This window comes from Cyprinodon tularosa, unplaced genomic scaffold (assembly GCF_016077235.1).
Source record: "Cyprinodon tularosa strain WSP-4 unplaced genomic scaffold, ASM1607723v1 ctg61, whole genome shotgun sequence".
Lineage (NCBI taxonomy): Eukaryota > Metazoa > Chordata > Actinopteri > Cyprinodontiformes > Cyprinodontidae > Cyprinodon > Cyprinodon tularosa.
Genome location: NW_024039352.1, coordinates 1,748,806 through 1,768,110, shown reverse-complemented (window position 1 = coordinate 1,768,110; position 19,305 = coordinate 1,748,806). Strand labels below are relative to the sequence as shown.

Below are 19,305 nucleotides of genomic sequence, written 5' to 3'. Positions count from 1 at the left end.
TGGCTCCAATACCCCAGGGCTCTGCTGACAGTAGCCTGCAGCTTGTGGCCCAGATATTTCTCATCCCTTCTCTACATAGCCCACGCTCTTATTAGCAGCCAGGGCCTCGTAAATTAGTTTTAGTGACAAAAATACACGCTTGTTAGATCTGGGTTAGCGGTTAATTCTGACCCACCTAGCAGGAAAATGCACCGACTACTCCTGTAGCCTTAATAATGACCAATATTTCTGTACATATAGGAAGCACGACTCTGTGTGTGGAGTTGCTGCATTGTATAATCACGCTGCATATGCTTCGAATGTTAAGCTGAAGGCGTTTTAAAATCAATTACGTTTTTTTTTTTGGAGGGGGGAAGCTGATACAGCAGGCCATAGCATTGCTACACTGCCACACACTGCCTTGTTGTAGTAACTATCAGGCGATCAATCTGCATACCTGAGCTCATTTGCATCATCTAAGGCAGGGGTCTTAAAACGTTTTCCAGGCCAAGGGCCCACAAACTGATGGCCCCCCTATTTGTAGATGGTGTTTGAAATTTGGTTAAACCAAACTGGTCCTATAGTCTCTCTATTACAGATAGAATCCTGTAAAGAAAGTAATTTGGCCCTGGGATTGTTAAGGTATTTCGGATTCTGATTCCTCATTGATGTGACAGGTGTTGTGAATGAAATGTGCCCTGCTTGAAAGATCAAATGTGTGTGTATTGATCATGGGCGGTTCTAGACGGGGCCCAACAGGGGCCAGTGTCCCTGTACTGAAGACATAATACTCAAAGAAATCTTAATGATGATATGTGCTGGAACAGACATGGTTACTGATAAGTTCTTTGGATCTATTTCATTTTTTTTCTTTACTAATTCTGTTTTACTAATTATTTAAAAACAATAAGGTGATAGTTTTAGTGCTAATGAGATAGGATCCCAGTTTTCATCTGCTAAATGTTTTTTTTCTAAACAAGTTGCTCTAATTTTTACGGCTGAATTTATCAGTTTTTCTTGAGTTTTAATTCAGAATTTACAGAAACTTGTCATTTTAACTTGAATTAAGTCAAAAATATGTAAGATTATGAATGCTTATGGACCTAATAAGAAAAAAGAATTTTAATTAAACCTAATTGAATATAAATTTCACTTCATGCAGCTATCTCAATATATTTAAATCCCTTGCCCAGTTTTTTTTTTATTTTTTTATATCATGCTTTTCTGTTCCCCCATGAAAACACATTGGCCCCCTCCTGACCCCCTTGAACATTTGGTCTAGAACCGCCACTGGCATTGATGACTGAAAGACATCTTCTGCCTCCATTTATCTTTTTATAACAGTGTGTTGAATTCATGTTAATGTGTATTCAAAGACATTTCAATTAGTGAAAAATTGCAGGTGGGAATATAAAAAAAAAAGTCTAATCAACCAAAACTTTCATGACCCCCATGCAGTACCTCCGTGGACCCTCTGTTGAAGACCTCCGATCTAATGCATCGTGATCCAGAGCGTAATAAAGATATGTCATTTAAAAAAAAACAAAAAGTGTAATTGTTTTCCCAACATGACGTCAACCCAAAAAATGCTGCAAGATATTTAAGAGAAGACGATAATGACTGTGTAATAATGTGTAAATAAGGAGATTGCTTATTTAAAAAAATGGTTTCGAATTGAATGTAGGCCAACAGAAATGGTCTAACTGATAATTGCGATCAGGTAGGGCACCGGACATTTCGTTTTTAATTAATTTATCTGCAGGAGTTTTTTTAGGTTAGGTACCAAATATTTTTTAATTGGCTCAAATCTCACATAGTCATGTGAAATACATAAATGTTTTTTTTTTTTCCTCTATTCATTAAATGCCTTAAAAATAAGAACACAACATTTGGTTGGTATATAAAAAACAATCACACAGGTTAAAAACTGACAGGTTTGGAGTATGAGCTTTCATATAATTGTTAAACAATTCTAAGATTAATAATTCCTTTAGCTCCTTCTGGAAAGTAGCTCAATATAATTGAACTTTATTGATCTTACATTGGAGAACTTTACCTCTGTGGGCTGCCATTGTGGGGCCCCCAGGGAGCAGTGTGGGGTTAATGGTCTTGCTAATGGAGCCAGAGTGAAAGTCTATGGGAGTGGGACTTGAACTCAGAACCTTAGAATTCCAAGCTCTATGCTCTAACCACTAGGCCACCACTGCCCACTGGTTCAATACCAAAGTCAAACCGGCGGGTTCCTGATACAACCTTTTAATTTCTGATACAGTACTGCTTTACAGCTTTGAATATTTAAAGATAACAGAATCATTCATATTTTTATTGCTTATATTTTAGTGAATAATAATAGAAAATGTTTGATCAAGTAATCTTTCTCAAACAGAGAACAGTAGTCAACAACATTAGGTATGAGAAACAACGGACCCTTTTCTTATTAGCATAAAATGACAAACTTTAAACAAAAGTGGATAGAAGCAAATTGATTCAATGAGTGTTCTAATATAGTAGATTTTAAAGGCATGTTGATATATTCCACTATTAATTTTTCGGCTGATATTTGATCAATTTCCAATGACAATATTGGATCAGCCCTAGTTTATAGTTTTCATTTTTACACCTTTTATCTGGCATCTAGATCATCTAACAGAGAGTCAAATACTGAGCTACAAAAGTATTTAATTTTGACTGAATCATATTCAATTAAAGACATTTGGTTTTATCACACATTTCAAAATAACATCAACTAACATTTCAATAAAATCTGTTTATAGTATAATAACTGAGTCTATGTTTGGGGGATTTTAAGAATAAATATTCCAAAGTTTTTTTTAGATGTCAGCCTCAGGTCTGTCTCATTCATCTGTTTATTCTTCCTACTAAAATATTTCCCAGTTTAACTGTAAATGTTTCACCGAGCAGCCGCAGAAAACCAGTAAGATTTTTACACTGTTGATGTGTCGACCTTGTTCGTATTTTCATGGCTTTTACAGAAACTATCCGCGGTTGAGGTTAGCGATCTCATCATTTGTGATGATGTTGAGAAATAAGGTGTAGAAAAAATTGTCACCTTCCTCTTTCTCAAACATACCTGCCCTGAAGGTTGCACCATGGGAGAACTACCTTTTGCTCAGATTGTATTTAACTTGCCGGCAGATAAAGAGACGTTAATGTCCCACCCACTTCCTGTAGTGCATGGCAGTTATAAATAATTTTATTAGGTCTGTAGATATGATGCTGCGTCCACGGTTGTTTGTTGACATCGTTGACTATGTTGATGAACTACCTGTGCTGAGGTGTTATTGGTGGTTTATGACTCCACCTCCCTTTGGCATAAAGCTTCTGCCAAATCTTCCCTTCATTGGATAAAAGTAAATACCTGTACTATTTTTTGTTTTACTTTGGTGAAACTTAATCCCTCCATATTTCCTTTGCTATCTCATTCATCAGCGTTTGCAGATTGAAATTATTTCATTTTCTGGGTTTGTTAATGCGCTGCTCTAATGTCTTCGAGGCAATCGATGTGCCTGTTAGGCGTGGTTAGCACATTATTTTAAAAGGTGAATCAGCCAGGGGATACCCTGGATGCTCTGAGAAGATCCTCTGGTGTGAGTGGCAGATGCTAGTGTGACTAATGCAGAGTTCATTTTCTTTTTATGTTTATTTATTTTTTTGATAAGATAAAAAATATTGTTGTAAGTAACTCTTAAACTAAGGGATTCTGCAGAATGTGATCGACTCCAGGCAGTGGATTAGTCAGCAGGTGATCTGATTCATATCTCGACTTTGCTCTTTTATGACAGCGGTGGTGACATAATGCTCTTAGATCCCTCTGATAAGCCGTCTCTGAACTTGTCCTGCTTTGCTTCCGTTTAAGAATAAATGTCCTGTACTGTTAGGAAATAGTCCCAGGGTCGGTCACTAGGCCAGGAGAGAGAAAGCAGCCTGGAACATGTGCCTAAAATCAGTGACCTAGTTATGCTGGCAGCATGAATTTTGATTGCTGTGTGTAAACACTGATTGGTTGCTCTGTCAAAGAACCATTGAAGGAACTCTTTTCATACACATAATTTGAAAACAGCATAAGCTTCAGTCCTCTTTCTCAAGTTTCAGATTAGATCCAATCAAGCTGAAGGTGTACAGCCAATATATAAACCTGTTATGCTTGTATTGCTTTCCAGAAAAGGGGCCAAGTCATGAACTCTGCCTTTGAAAAAACACCAAAAGCCGTATGTTTGTGTTAAATACAGTCGTACACACCAAGCATGATGGTGTACTTGGGTTTTTTTGAGCCTGGAAAGCATTTCAACAGACATAAACATTATTGTACGCCGTTGCCATCAGCAGGCAGTGCTTACTCCCACACCTTTCAACTTTGCCTTTAGCTCCTGCTTCAGTGAACACCCACTTTGAGATTTGATTCAGAGCGTCAGTCTTCTTACCTCTCTTTTTGTCTGATTTGATTTATTTCCTCCTTCTTGTTAGACCACTGTAGCAACACAGACTTGCATGGCTCTATTACTTCCAATATTGATATCGTATCGCCAGTCATTTTGTTTCTTTTTTGGTAGATACAGAAAAACGCTTAAGTTCACCAAAAAAATGGAACAAAAGTGAAGTGTAAAACACAGATACACTGTCGTCATTTAATTGGAAAACCTTTGTGTGCAACCAGAGTGAGCTACAGTTGTAGGAATTCATGAAGTCACGGGTGATGACTGGGCTTCTCTTAAAGGAGAAATTCGGTTTTTTACACTTTTAGCCCATTTTCTGTAGTGTCCAGGATGAAATCGAATGATCGACACCAAAAGTTTGACAATTGCTCCTGTCTCTGCTTTTTGGCTCATGCAGAATCACCCCCTGGCTGCTTTAGAATGGCTAGCATAGAGCATGTCCGATAATGTCCTTAAAACAACCTTAAACGTACTTTTTTTTAAATATGCTACTCACCGGGTCGTCAGCGCTGTTCAATGACGTTCTAAAAAAAGTTTCGTAAAGAAAAAACGTTCCTGTAGTGTTTTATTTAGCATTTTGTAGATCCCATTGAGTTCTGTAGGAATAGTCAATATTCCGCTGCCACCGGAAACAGAAATGGGGCCTGTTTACACAGTTGTTGTCTTTTCGCTTCACTCTGTGTACTCCGACGTCGTGGTGCTAACGTCTCTGTTAAACACTTTAAAAGACTCTGAAAATGGAATACGAAAGGTGGATTCTTGATTCTCGACGTCGGAGTACACAGAGTGAAGCGAAAAGACTACAACTGTGTAAACAGGCCCCATTTCCGTTTCCGGTGGCAGCGGAATATTGACTATTCCTACAGAACTCAATGGGATTTACAAAATGCTAAATAAAACACTACAGGAACGTTTTTTCTTTACGAAACTTTTTTTGGAACGTCATTGAACAGCGCTGACGACCCGGTGAGTAGCATATTTAAAAAAAAGAACGTTTAAGGTTGTTTTAAGGACATTATCGGACATGCTCTATGCAAGCCATTCTGGAGCAGCCAGGGGGGGATTCTAAATGAGCCAAAAAGCAGAGACAGGTGCAATTGTCAAAATTTTGGTGTCGATCATTCGATTTCATCCTGGACACTACAGAAAATGGGCTTAAAGTGTAAAAAAACGAACTTCTCCTTTAAAGAAGGTAGAAGTCCCACCGATTCACTTGGAAGAGAACATGAGAATACCTTCATGGAATCTTGAGCTGTTCAATATAATGAATCACAGTTGTCGTTGCTATCTCATTTAGGGCTGAAACAATTAATCGTGATTAACCGATTATCGAAATAATCGTCAACTAATTTAGTAATCGATTAATCGTTAACTGCCGTATAGAAACTCTAGCTGACAGAGCAACCCACTTAAAGCAGCAATTATACCAAGATTGTAAAAAATGTGTAAACATTTTGCTTTTAAGATAAGTCTTTCTCGCCTGTCAATATGTTCTATCAAGCTCTCCTCAGGTGGAAAAGCTTTATTTTCACTTGGTTTAATTTCATAAAAAGTCTTTAAGGAACCTTTGGCTATCTGATTATTAATCGAAAAAAATAATCGACAGATTAATGAATTTGCAAAATAATTGTTAGCTGCAGTCCTTATCTCATTATGTCCAATATCTACTTTTTTCCAGCTTTCATGGCATTAATTTTATATGTTGATGGTATAGATGTTGATGTTTAATATGCATAACCCCAAGAAAAGTAGAAATGATGATGGCAAACAAAAAAAGGCAGGAAAGCAGATTAATTTCAACTCACATTTTCATGCTTTAATAATAATGTTGTAACTGGGTGTTTTGCTAGTATGAAGCAGCCCTGTTGTTAACAGAGATCAATGATGTTGATGACATGAAGGCCAATGATTTTTTTTTCTTTTTGTCTCACATAAATAAAAAAAACAACAGAATGACATCATAGGATGAACTCGTACTGCATCCAGGCAAAGATCATTGTTAATGAAACAATGGTTTCCTGCCAACAATGATGTCTGTGAACTCAAACTCCATAAAGTCAGTGCTCCATTATGAGAACCGTATAAGCTGGTTCCTAATTTTATACAAAATGTGGCATTGAAATATATTTTAAAGTCAAACTATTGCCTGTTTGCATAAAGAACTAGGGGAAGTGGATCAAACTGACGTCGTCTACAATGAAGCTGTTTTGGAGAAAAAAATAAGGCTGATATGTGAGCAGCCGCTTGTTTTTACTTTACTGCAACAGAAAAAGTTCAGGTTTTGCTGAAACATGAATAATTTGGCCAATCTATATAATCTGGATGACTCTAGGTGTTTTTAAGCCAAATCTAAAATATTGTATTATAAATTTAAATCTCTCCAGTTATTACGCTAGAAAAAATGAAGGTAACTAGTTAAGATATTCTATTTTCTCTATTTTTGTGTGTAACACCTGCCCTCAATAAATGAAGCCAGTTAATTTAGATTTATAAACCAAGACAATAAGTATGGAGATATGACATCCAAAACAAAGTGGATGTTTAGTGGAAACCATTGTCCAAGTATCTTTTTAGTTTCACTTTTTATATTAGTGAAGATCAAAGTGCATAATTATACAACTCAAAACAAATATATTAGCAAAGACCTTTACAACAGAGCGAAATCATTACTAGAGGAAAAAATCTAATAAGTCGAACCCATTGCATTTTGATTCTGATAATCAATCAATCTGGACAAACTAAATTTCTTTCTTTAAATTGGGTGATTAAATGTGAGGAAACCCAGCTGGTTGCAGCAGCAGCTCCTCCTGTATTGTATATGAACTGGGAGCTAGTTTCACAGAAAACGAGCCTAATAACCAAAATATCTATATCGCTGCCATTCTACCTTTAGAACTGTAGGAACTACAATTAAAAACCTGGTTTTGAGATATTTGGTTACAGCCAGACGATGTCTTGTAGATGTATGAAAAATGCACAGTTGATAAGAAATAATGGGGCTGGATATAAAAACCTCAATTACATTTATGGGGGATTGCTGGAGATTGACTGGATTAACTCTCCATCTCCAGCCTTTTGTTGGAAAAAAAAAACACTTTCAGATCAAAAATAATGAGGAAACCACCGTTTATACTTTAATTTAAGCTCCCATGCCCTCTTTTGGATAAAAAAAACTAAACTGTTGAAAGGGAAACTAGCTAGTAAGAAGGTTCTAGCAGTGTTTGGTTTTATGGTATTTAGAGGCCTTTAAAACCTTTTGTAGAAAGGCGTGACTTGGAGTAGGAAATGGCTGAGAGGATTAGCTCTGCTGGAGTTCCTTCAGCCAGCTCAGATTTAGCTAATTATTTTCATATTTTCCTTTGACTCCTAAAGCTGGAGCAGTTCTGCAAGGCACAGTGAAAAATCCCACATACATGCTGTAACAGAGAGAAGGGATGGTTTAAGTGAAGGCACCCCCACTCTGGCAAAAAAAACACCAAAACAGGCATTCCAGTAACTATTATCTTCAGCTGCTCTTTAGTCTTTGCTCTTAATTAATAATTAAATGGAAAAAAAAAAATAAAACTTTGGTTACAGGATGTAAGCATAATCTTATTTCATAATGCTAGAGTATGTAGCTGCTCATAAAGACAAGAACTTTAGTTTCCTGGAAACAGCATTTTGATTTCAGGTTTTTTGTATTTTTCCAAATGGACTACTCCGATCATTTAGGGATGTAACAATTAAACCATCAACAGAAAGTTATTTTTCTTTAAAGTTGATTGTTAAAAGTTAAATTTCTCCCGGCTGGTAAATGGCACACTCGCCCGCTCTGCACTGTTTGCCAATCATTTGTCAGATCTACTAATGCTAACCGTTAGGGGACCCGTCATCGTCTGTTTGATGCTAGCCTACTGTTTAGATCCTTTAATATGTATAAAACCATTTTTTTAATATATATTCCGTAAATTTATAGTTTTATTCTCCACCAGTTTAGAAATATCATAGTTTTTAAAAATGTATCGCTTTAATGAAGAACCTCAATATAATTTTTCATTAGATATGGATTTTTTTTAAGTTCTCTCTTAATTCTTATCATTTCTAAATTTGGTTTTGCAAATATTTAGATTAAAACCTCAGATTTTTCTTTGTTTTTTTTATGCATGTTTTGAATTAAGATAAACTTAATTTTTATGTATGTTAGATTTATTTTGATGCAAAATTCATAGAAAGTGCATCAGGTTATTCTATGGTTATACCAGGTTATACTAAAATCTCAAACTCAATATCGATACCCTGCAAACTTTTCGGTTCTCAATACCATTTCCGACACTGTGAGGAAAGGAAATGACAAATAGTTAAAGACAAATGTTTTTGTTTTGCATGAGAAACGTTCTGAAAATAGATCGCGCTTTATCAACTGAATCATAGATGCTTGTTGAATAAATGTAAAAATAATCCAAATACACAATACCAAAGTTATTCATCTGACTTAAATGGCTTTATATATTTTTTTTTGTAAGACTAGCTTTCAAATGTGTCTTTCATACCAGCTTTAGGTCCTCGTATTTGAAAGACTCGTTCCTGTTTGTGTGGATTAAAAGAGTTTATTACATGTGTTCTTTATTGTGATGATGGGTCAGGTGAAGCGCTTCCAGACCATCCGGAAGGTCATTGGATCAGATCCATCAACACCCAACAATGAAATGGAGACCATTTTGTGCAAACTGCAATATGCTGCTGAGCATGTTAATGTAAGGAGGAATCAAATGAAAGTACTGTAAGCTCAAAATCAAACCGACAGTTCATTTTACAATGAAGTGTTTGCTTTAAATTGCATTTTTATCTATTTGAGTATACCTCCTGCTTTTCAGTTATTTCATTTGTTGTCCTGGATTTCCTAATATATTTTTGATTATCAAAAGAAGAATACAAAGGTTGAGGAAAGTACTTTAGCTCTGCAGCTCTGCATGCACTGTAATAGCCTTTCATGTTACGAGTCCTGCAGGTCTATAATTAGCCGGGTTTTTGGGTCGGCTGCAGTGTTGCTACTGAACCGGCCACTTTGCCAGACTCTTCATTATGCAAAACGTGTTTTGTGCGCAATGGTCTAATTGATTCTGAATGAAGCATGCATTATTGATGAGCAACCCAGCCCATCTCTTTCTGCATCTGTTCCCCTCTATGTATGCCAGAAACAACTCTATATTCCCCTTTGTTTAGTTTCTGTTTGTTTGTTTTTTCCCTTCATTATTTCTATGCATCAAGCGATTTGTAGTAGGAAGACATTACAAAAGTTACTTCTTGATGGCAACATAACAGAACTAGCACCTCAGCCAATAAAGCTGTAATCCCTCAAACCAAATCTCCTTTTCCTTAAGACTCTTTACCTGCAGTGACCCCAGGGTTAGCACTTTAACAAGAATGAATATCTGAGGTGTAGTAAAATGACTGAAGCTTATTTAATCTGTGTTTTTAGGTTAAGATGAAAGTGCTATTGAATTGCATCTGAAGTATGCTAAACTTCTCATGCTTATAAGTGTTTATATGTCCTTATAAAAATACCTTTTTTATGTTTTTTTTTTCAGCACCAACTTATTTTATTATTAAAGTCTTAGGAATGCTAAATCTTCCCTACTTTCATGTCTAATGAGCACTCAAATTTGACAGAAGTTTAAAAGTAAAAACAAATGACTATTTTGATGTATTTAGTCCAGGACTTTTTGCCTCTTCAGATCAATAAAGTTGTCACAATTAACAACAACAAGATATCAAAATGGGAGCTTAGTGGTGCTGTTTGTGACGTGTCGAGCTACTTCAAAACTCCCAGTGTTGAACTGGTTGATCCCAGCGAACGTGAAGCACTTTCACAGAGGAAAACCATATACATGTCAAGCACTGATGTCTGCGCCAGTGGCTGACCCTGCTCTCCCGATAGGGTGTCAAATGCTAAGGCGCTCTCCCGGTTAATCCCGTGTCGCCTCTTTCTCTTCGTGGCTCTTAAAATACCGCAACTTCTGTGTCAAGCCTACCTCTTTGTTGCAGCACCAAGATGAAACCACATGACATAACTGGGACTTTTTCATCCGATCTGTTCTGCAGTATACCATTTTTATATTTGATTCATTTACTTTTTTTGTTACCGGTCTGCTTATGGTCAGTCAAACCTTTTTTTTTTTTTCATTTAACCAAAATATTGCTCAGCTGGACTCAGTAGCTGGCAATTTAAAAGATAGAAAAAAACAAACTTAATTTTGATTTTCTACCTGGTTGAAAAAAGCTAAAACTTTTGCTGTACATTTGGCAGTTGAAAAATAGTCAATTCCTTAAAGTAGCAATGGACTCCTGGCCAGCTGATCTAAAGGATCGGCTGTCATTTGGCTTTGGAGAACACATCCCATCAATCCCAGCACCTTGGAAAACACTTTGCTCATTGGCTAACGTATTCCGCATCACCCTGCCAGCGATCCATCCATCCATCCATCCATCCATCCATCCATCTTCCTCCGCTTATCCGGGGTCGGGTCGCGGGGGCAGCAGCTTAAGAAGGGATCCAACCATCTAATTTGATGCTGCTGTTTTGGATGAAGTGAGAACCTGATGTGAACGTTGAACCTGATCCAGTATTACTCAACGACTTTATCTCTTTACAGCAGTGGTTCCCCCACCCTGCTCCTTTATTACTATTGTCCTGCATCTTTCAGATGCTGTTAATTATCCATCCCTTGAGGCAGGTGTGCAGCAGTGAGGAGTGACCCAAAGCGCGCTGGATAGTGGGTCCCTGAGGACCGATATAACAAAAAAAAAACTATGCAACTATTACTACAGAATACATGCATACATATCACTTTAAGCCTTTTTAACTTGCACCCAAAACCAGTTTACACTTCAACAAATCACACAGTTTAAAATCAAATCATTATTAAAATTATTCCATAGTTTCACACTACTAACTGAAACACATCTAGATTTTATTAAACTTTTCTATTTGGCGTATTCAAATGTTTAGACCTTTACATTTATATTAACACTCAACTTCTGAACTCCAGATGGCTGACTATAGGTCAATGCTTTTAACTTTAGTTCCATTATTTTTATATTGGAAATATTAATGCATTTTAAAGAGTTTGCTTAAATTAATTGTTTTTGTGGATCTAACTTGAGCAATGAAACAAATTGTTTTTGTGACCTTGCAATATTATTAATTGATGGCAAGTAGGGTCTTTCTGTCTGAATTGTATTATTGCTTGAACTTAAACTGTTGAAGTAAAGTTGAAGTAAACTTTTCAGATTTTATATACAATTGAGGGAACCTGAGTTAAGCTATAACAAACAGAAAAAAAATGTACAATATATTCTCATCATTTAAAGCTTTAAAAACACTGTTGTCAACAAAAAAATTTGGTTTGCACTTTTCTATAAGTTAATTGTGTATTTATTTAGTTATCCCAGGACACTGTAGAACTGTAAAAGCATTGCGTCTGGTTTCTCCAGAGGTTTCTGCTATCTGAACCTCAATTAAACATCATTACCTGACAAAGTTAAAATGGTGGATTTAAGGTCTGAAATCCATCATTTGAAAGCTCATTTGGTTAAATGTATTGTTGGAAGCCATATTCTACATTTTAGTATTTTAAGGTTGAATCTATTTCTTCTTTATTTCCTAGGGAAATGAAGCCAGTTACCCCCTGGAGATGTGCTCACATTGTAAGTATTTTTACTCTATATTTAATTGTCTTGATTTTTATTTAAACCAATTCTTTTACAGCTTTTATGGATTTAAATGATCAGGTAATTTAAAAAAAATTGTAAAAAAATCTATCAGAAATTTTATTGCTAGCAGATATCACACATGTAGATGGTTAAATATTGTTTCTTTTCTGCTTCCCCTTATTTTTATCGCTTTCTGTAGCACCTAATACATCACAGGTAGTAAGAGCCTGGATGTAGAGTATTTAAGTTATAAGCCAAAATTTCTTGCACTTTTTTATATGTGCAGATTGCATGCAGCTGTAAATTAATTATTAATTTCAAAATATAAGTGCTGTCTAAATAGCACATAATAATTTCCTGTGAAAGGAAAACTAAAATTTTGCACCCAGTTATATCATTTTCTTTGTTTAGATATGGAAGCCAACCTTCCTGTGTTTGCCTACTCCAGTTGTTACATAACTTCACACAGCAGACTCTGTTACACTCTCAACATCAGCAAAGCACATACACTAAAGTAATATTCCTTTTTGTTGATCATCATGACCCTGGATATCACTCACGCAGTCCTGTTTTGATATCACACCCTCATCAATCCATGTACTGTATCGGTTGTTCTTTTTTACCCCCTTATTCTGTTTTTTTTCTTCTTAGTAAAAATGTGGCACAGAAATTCAACATTCTGTGCTTGTCTTTCAGGATACAGAAGCTGTTTTAATTATTCATTGAAACAGGATTTCTCATTAACCAAAAAGAAAAATGGGGTAAAAATATTGAGAGCTATACAAGATGCTAGGATTGTAGAATTAAAGAGTAAAGGAAATTGAAATGATCTTTCTTTTCTTAGCTTGACTGCTACCTTCTCCAACTAACCATACATTAAATTACAGTTGCACCCTACAATTATTTTTGGACAGACAAATTATCATTTGGAAATTCTTATCTGTTTGCAATCAATAGATAAACCAGCAAGACAAAGTGAAATTTTAAACTAAAAATACCACTTTAAAAGACCTGCAGTCTTGAAATAAATCAACACCTTCATCTTCAGTACCAAGTTATCCGTTAGCTTAGCTCCTGTGGTACAGGCCTTCTGTTCACTGACCATAGTGAACTTGTTTGGTGTCGCCATCAAATCGCACGAGAGATATCGGATCAAGTCAGCTGACTGATGATAACTCTGGTATCCTAAATATAAACCTGATGAATGGAGAAGTTCCTGGGATCATTGTGCAGTTTAAATGTCTGGTGATGCCTTGGATTCAGATTCTAAAGAAGACATTTTGTGTGTTGCTAAATTTCCTGATGCCTAGAGCAGCAGGATGAACAGAATCACAGCACAGCAATTTAATGCTGCCAGGATGCAATATTTGAAAGGTTACAAAAAGCTCAGGATCACTTAACCATCCCCATACTTCTCTGTAGGTAGCGTTTGTTTTGTTTTTTTCAGTGTATGCTTCATCGCTCTTCTGCACTACAACTATGCTATAGGCCAGAAAGGTTCCAGTATTCGTCACTGTTATAAACAGCATCCCGCAAACTTCTGTGGTTTATTCGGTTGAGGTGGAGCTGACCTTCCTTGGACCAGTAGTACTGATGAACATATTCGCTTTCTAGGATAAGCTTCTGGTGAAAACTGGCATCAACTCTTCTTTCAGGTCTTATCAGTCAGTTGAATATTTTCAGACACCTACTTCCTCTTCCTCTTTCTGCCACATCCATGTAACTGTTTCAGGGATTTATGGGGACCTTTTAACATGGTCTCTGCTCTTCTCTTGACCATGTTTCTGACCTGCATTGAAACCAGTCATACTGCACAATATACTTTCTACAGCTGGATGTGGAGAACCAGCCTAAAAAAGCACCACTGCTGCATGTGTTTAATGAGCGCTGAGACAGTGACTGGTCCCTCTGTAGTGTAGGTGGTCTTTGGGGACTATAACAGTGTGTATAAATGAATGATGAGGTCGATATATAATCAGTTTTAAATCAGGGCTTTGAAGATGGATGCACAGATAGTTGGTGACACGGTTCTAAAAGGTATGTAGGAGGCAGGGGGTGGGGGTAAATGTCCTTTGTTCTCTTAAAAAGTGATTTGATGCTATTATGGTCACACCAAAGAAGCTGAGGTTTTAATATTGTATGAAGCAATTCTAAATGCATCATCTCAAAATGGAAAGAAACATGGCAATTCAATTATACTGATTGGATGGACTATAAGAACGTTAATCAAAGCAGTAGCAAAAAGGCTTATTAGCTCTGCAGGAGTTTTGCAGATTAACAGCTCAGCAGGGAGAATACATTGATGGAGGAATGGCAAGAAGAAAGGCCTAAAAAAAACACCAAAGCCGCTCATTTATGTCGTCCTAGACCTTCTTTGTTAACTGGTGCATGGTCATATCGGAAGGAGGGGACATCTTCAAACTTCCTGAAAGGCTGGGAGCAAAGGACTAGAATCTCCTGTTATGAAGTATGTAGAGTTCCTGTCACTGGAACCAAGCCCAGCGTCTTAAAAACCCAACCCCACAATATAATCCCCCTCCACCAAACCTTACACTCTGGATGTAAATTAGCAAGTTTTCCGCAATCTAGCAGATGTAGAAGTTGTTTGTTGTTTATTAATATGCTCTGTCCTCATTAAATAAATGAAGTAATTTTAAAAGTACAGTCAGATAAGTACTATTTTCTGGCAACAGCCATACTCTGACTGGGCCTTAAGATTGACAGCTGGAGAGGCTCAATTCATCACTTCAGAGAAGGCGCCTCCACTGCTCTCCAGTCCAGTGGAGGTGTGCTTTACAGCACAGCATCGAAATTTGGATCGCACTCAGTGATGTATGGCTTGGTTGCAGCTGCTCGGCCATGGAAACCTTAATCCACGAAGCTCCCACTGCACTGTTCTTCCGCTGATCTGAACACTGCATAAATTCTGGAGGTTTGCACTGACTGCAGAATCTATGCGGCTTCTGTACTGCCTAGAAAAGGTCCACATACCTAGCTGCTTGATTTTTATAGAGCTTTTGGTAGTGGAAGTGATACCTGATTTCATTTTGGAGGTATGGGTATCTGCCTAAAACAGCTTTTTTACCTACACAGAACTCTGTATTGAGCTCAAATCCTGACCACACCATCCGCATTATGAAACCCTATGGTAGTGGAAGCATTATGGTGTGGGGATGCTTTAGTTTACTATGGACAGGGAAGGTTGATAGGATGGATGTAGCTAAAGATGTGTCTGTACTTGAAGAAAACTTGTTGGCAACTGGAAAAGACTTTGATTTTGAATTTTTGAAACTAGAGCGACAATGGAGTAGTTTAAATCAAGGCATGTGTAAAAATGCTTCAATGAAACTCTAATAATTGATTAGATACAAAAATCTCAATCAAAACATGGCTCTACAAAGATTGGTGAACTAAAATCCTTATCTATGCAAAGCCTTTATTTCCTTTACATATTTGAACACCCTGCATCATTTTCCTTCAACATTACATTTATTTTCCACTCTCGCATCAAATGCGACAGAAAGCGTAGAAGTTTCTGGTGGCAACATGGCGGAACCCGCCAATGTTCAAAATCGGGCATACTTTTTGACGGTGTGTGTGCAATAACATTTTGAAAGTGATATGCCTCTGTAAAGTGAGCAGGTCTGTGAACAGAGCGACACTCTAGCCTGTCCATACTTAGTGGGGGACAGGACCTTGGCCGGCCTGGCCTTCCAGGCATCCCCCCGGATTAGGCCGCCGCATTGGGGGGAGCTGGATTCAAGCGACTCGTGACGGTGCTCTGAAATGCTTAAAGTTTTATTCCTTATGTTGGTTCTTCTCTCCCCCATTTTAAAATAGTTTTTGGTCTTTGTTCATCCCAAGCCCAGCTTTCTCCCATGCCTTCAGTGCAATTGCTCCTAGTGTTGGTATTTCCCGGATTGATCAGGAAAATGTTGAATGTCAAGCATGGATGCTTAAGGGTAGCCTTTGAGTGGTAGACAAAATCTAAGACATGCATATAAAAGGAATCCATCAAATTGTTTGTAAAACTACTAGATAACATTCTTTCTGGCATTCAGAAAATAATTACTTGTGTTTCAATCCTGTTTCTTGGATATTCCATCCTTCTCGTCTTTTTCATTTTATCAGTCTTCCACTGGCTCTGTAATCCGACTGACTGAACAGCTGTTCAGCTTCTCAAATGCTCGGACAGGCAGGCACTGACTGTGAAGACATTAGCTCTGGCCTGCTGCTTGAAGAAATTCACCCTTCTGCAACTTGCTGCTCTCAAAGTGACCTGCATCAGTAAATGTTTGCTCCATGCCAACTAAACTTGGCACGAGACGCTCAGTGGCTCTGTATATCGAGATCCACCAGATAAACATGAATATTGTCTTTGTTAATCACCTTGATTTGACTGATAGTGGAAAAGGTAAAATCTTTGAAGCCCTTCTTTTGGCAGTGCACTGCTAACAGAATTTAATGGCCCACTAGTGATAGCATGCATATTTAGGCATAAAAGACGCACCTCCACACATTTTCAGCACACATTTGCTTAAAAGCATGCCCACTCACTGGCCCCTGAATGCACGGTGCTCTGAAAGAAATGCAGCAGCAAGCTTGCACCGCAGCTCGGGCTGCGGCCACCCAAAATAAAAATAAACAGCAGGCAGTTTGTTGGAGTTCCTTGTTGCTAGGGGTTTCCCTGAGGGCGGGGGGGGTGAGGGGGGGAGGCGTGAGCCTCTGATGGAGGGGTGAGTTGGGGGTTTTCTAATGACGGAAAGGCTATAAATACACACCATCGATGTTGTGTCCAGCTGTGTCTTTAGTTTGGTCTATCCAAGCAAAGTGTATGTTATCAGAGCGGTCGGCACAATCAGCCTAATGCACAAAGTGCTGGAGCTGTAGTATACAATCCAGGTTATACAGCCTGGTGTCACCACTGCCCTGCATGAGATAAGACTTAGTTAGTGTGACAGGGTGTGTGCTTATGTGTTAGAGGCTTTATTTAGCCTCAGAAATGGCCTGATTCTGAAATCCACGGTCTGTTCTGCACAAACCTGCTCAGACCAACATAAACTGGTCATATGGTTTTATTTTTAACTCTTAAGAGCATTTTAACTGTAGAGCCTGGCTGGTTTTCATATATGTATGTCACTAGAAGTGTGTTTTGATATCAACTAAGATCTGCAATAAAAAAAAAAACATTGCCCGTTAGTGATCTGTATTGTTTTGTAAAGCCTCAAGGGGAAGATTTTTACTCATTTGGACTTTCTTTTAAGAGCTTTCATATAAGATGTCAGAATTGACTTTAAACATGGGCTTTGGTGTATTTTTCGAATGCAAGATGTGGTTGGGCTGATCTAATTTTTTAAGTCTGTGTTTAAATAAGATCATGACTGCAATTTCAATTCAGTTTTTTTTTTCTAGGTCCTTAATTTCAAATGGATAAAGAAAATGGCAATTAGTAATTATTAATGTTAACTGATATAAATACTTAATTAAAATTTTTTTTCAGCCATCATCATTCTAATGTACTCTAGAGTCTCTTAAAAGTGCAGTAGGAGATCTGATGCATTTTTTTTTACTATGTGGCTTAAAGATCTCCTCAGTCACTTAGCAAGCAGTGAAACTAATATAAATGGTCACAACTGCAGTGAGAAATCAATGAATAACCCCAACCAATCACAAAAGACGGTCCGTTATACACAATTGGTTCCTGACATGTCAATCAGGGTCGTCTGCTTGTCCCTCTCCCCTGTGTGCGTACACTGACACATGAGTGAATCGACCTCCCAATGCTCGTGCAGGACGCCATGGCTGGAAGCTAGCCACTGTAATGCTACATTCACACCTAAAGTGGCAAGAGCAGCAAAAACCTGCATGCTGTTTCATTTTTTATCCTTGTACAAGTTTAGTTCTGACACACGGCTGAAGCATTTTTGCTGCTCTGGCTGCGCAGTGGAAAAAGTGGTTATGATGCGTGTTTTGCTGAGCTCCCCTATCCTTTCTTTGCCTGTAACAATGGCAGCTATATTTGCTGTGATCAGTGGGTAAAAAGTAGTTTAAATCCTTTTTGAAATGAGAATGTCTACCTGAAAACATCTTCAGTGCAGTCATGTCATCCAGAATACCATCCTGCCTTTAAATATTATTTCTGTCGGAGCCGCTCAGACCACCGTACACCAGCGGTGCACTGACAGTAGGAATCCCATTCAACAGCAGCTTGGACATATGCAGACATTAAAGCTTTTAAATTACACTGTGTGCTTATCCATGCTAGGACCTTAGCAAAGCAAAAAAAAAAAAAATAGATTTTGTTTAAACTTGTTTTTGTAGAAAATGCAGTTTTGTGTGCACTCATAGACTGGCATTCCGATACACAACTACTTGATCTTTTAAGTACAACTTTGGAACATAAGTTTTTGCATTGCTTATTACTAATGTAGATAAATGCCGACTTATTTAAAAGTAAAAAGGGTGATCTCATAGCTTTTTAAACTGGGTCTAAGGTACATGCCAATCAGCATGAGCTTAACCTTTTACTTTTGTTAATCACTACACACAAAATAAAGGTAATATGCTCACAAATACCTGCGTTTGGTGTTCGTTTTAAATTAGTTTTATAGAGTTTGCATGACTTGATTTAATGAAGTTCTGAAAGCAAATTTTACTGACAATTTCGAGCTTTGCTTTCCATGGTTTGAACGTATTAAAATGCACTCGCACTAGGTAGGGATTTGGAATTGAAAACAAGTGGTGACATAAATCTGATAGCCTGAGTTTTAATTTGCAACAGTGAAATTTTCCCAGGTGCTCTAACAAGCCGGTAGAGTTGCCTCCCTTCAGTATTACTACTACACCCTCGTATACTCAACCCAACCCCATTATGCTATTTGGCTCAGTGTCATGTGTCGAAGCCATGTAATTACTGAGCTGTGCATGTAACCTTCTCATGTTTACCCATCCTCATGCCTTATCTCGGCTGCTAGGAAAGCCATCTACAACAAGGCTGTTATTTTCAGCAACACGGCAACTTGAATTCAGCTTCCTCTTCACAGCGCTCATCTCCATCGAGGTTAGCTGCGTTAATGGAGTCACATGTCTCCATCAATGTGCAGGGTGAACTGTTTAAGGGCTTAGCATGCTTAGGAGGACTCAATCATTAATGACACTTTCAGGAACATTGGGTTTTTAT

General features: G+C 37.6%; 1 protein-coding gene across 1 annotated transcript in view; it reads left to right on the top strand.

Annotated features, from left to right (window-relative positions):
- Positions 1–19,305, top strand: part of ppp3r1a (protein phosphatase 3, regulatory subunit B, alpha a) — a 41,236-nt gene that overhangs the window by 442 nt on the left and 21,489 nt on the right. The window contains exon 2 of the mRNA XM_038307419.1: positions 12,080–12,119. Coding sequence (XP_038163347.1) covers positions 12,080–12,119 — 40 coding nt within the window. The remainder of the gene's footprint in view (positions 1–12,079; positions 12,120–19,305) is intronic.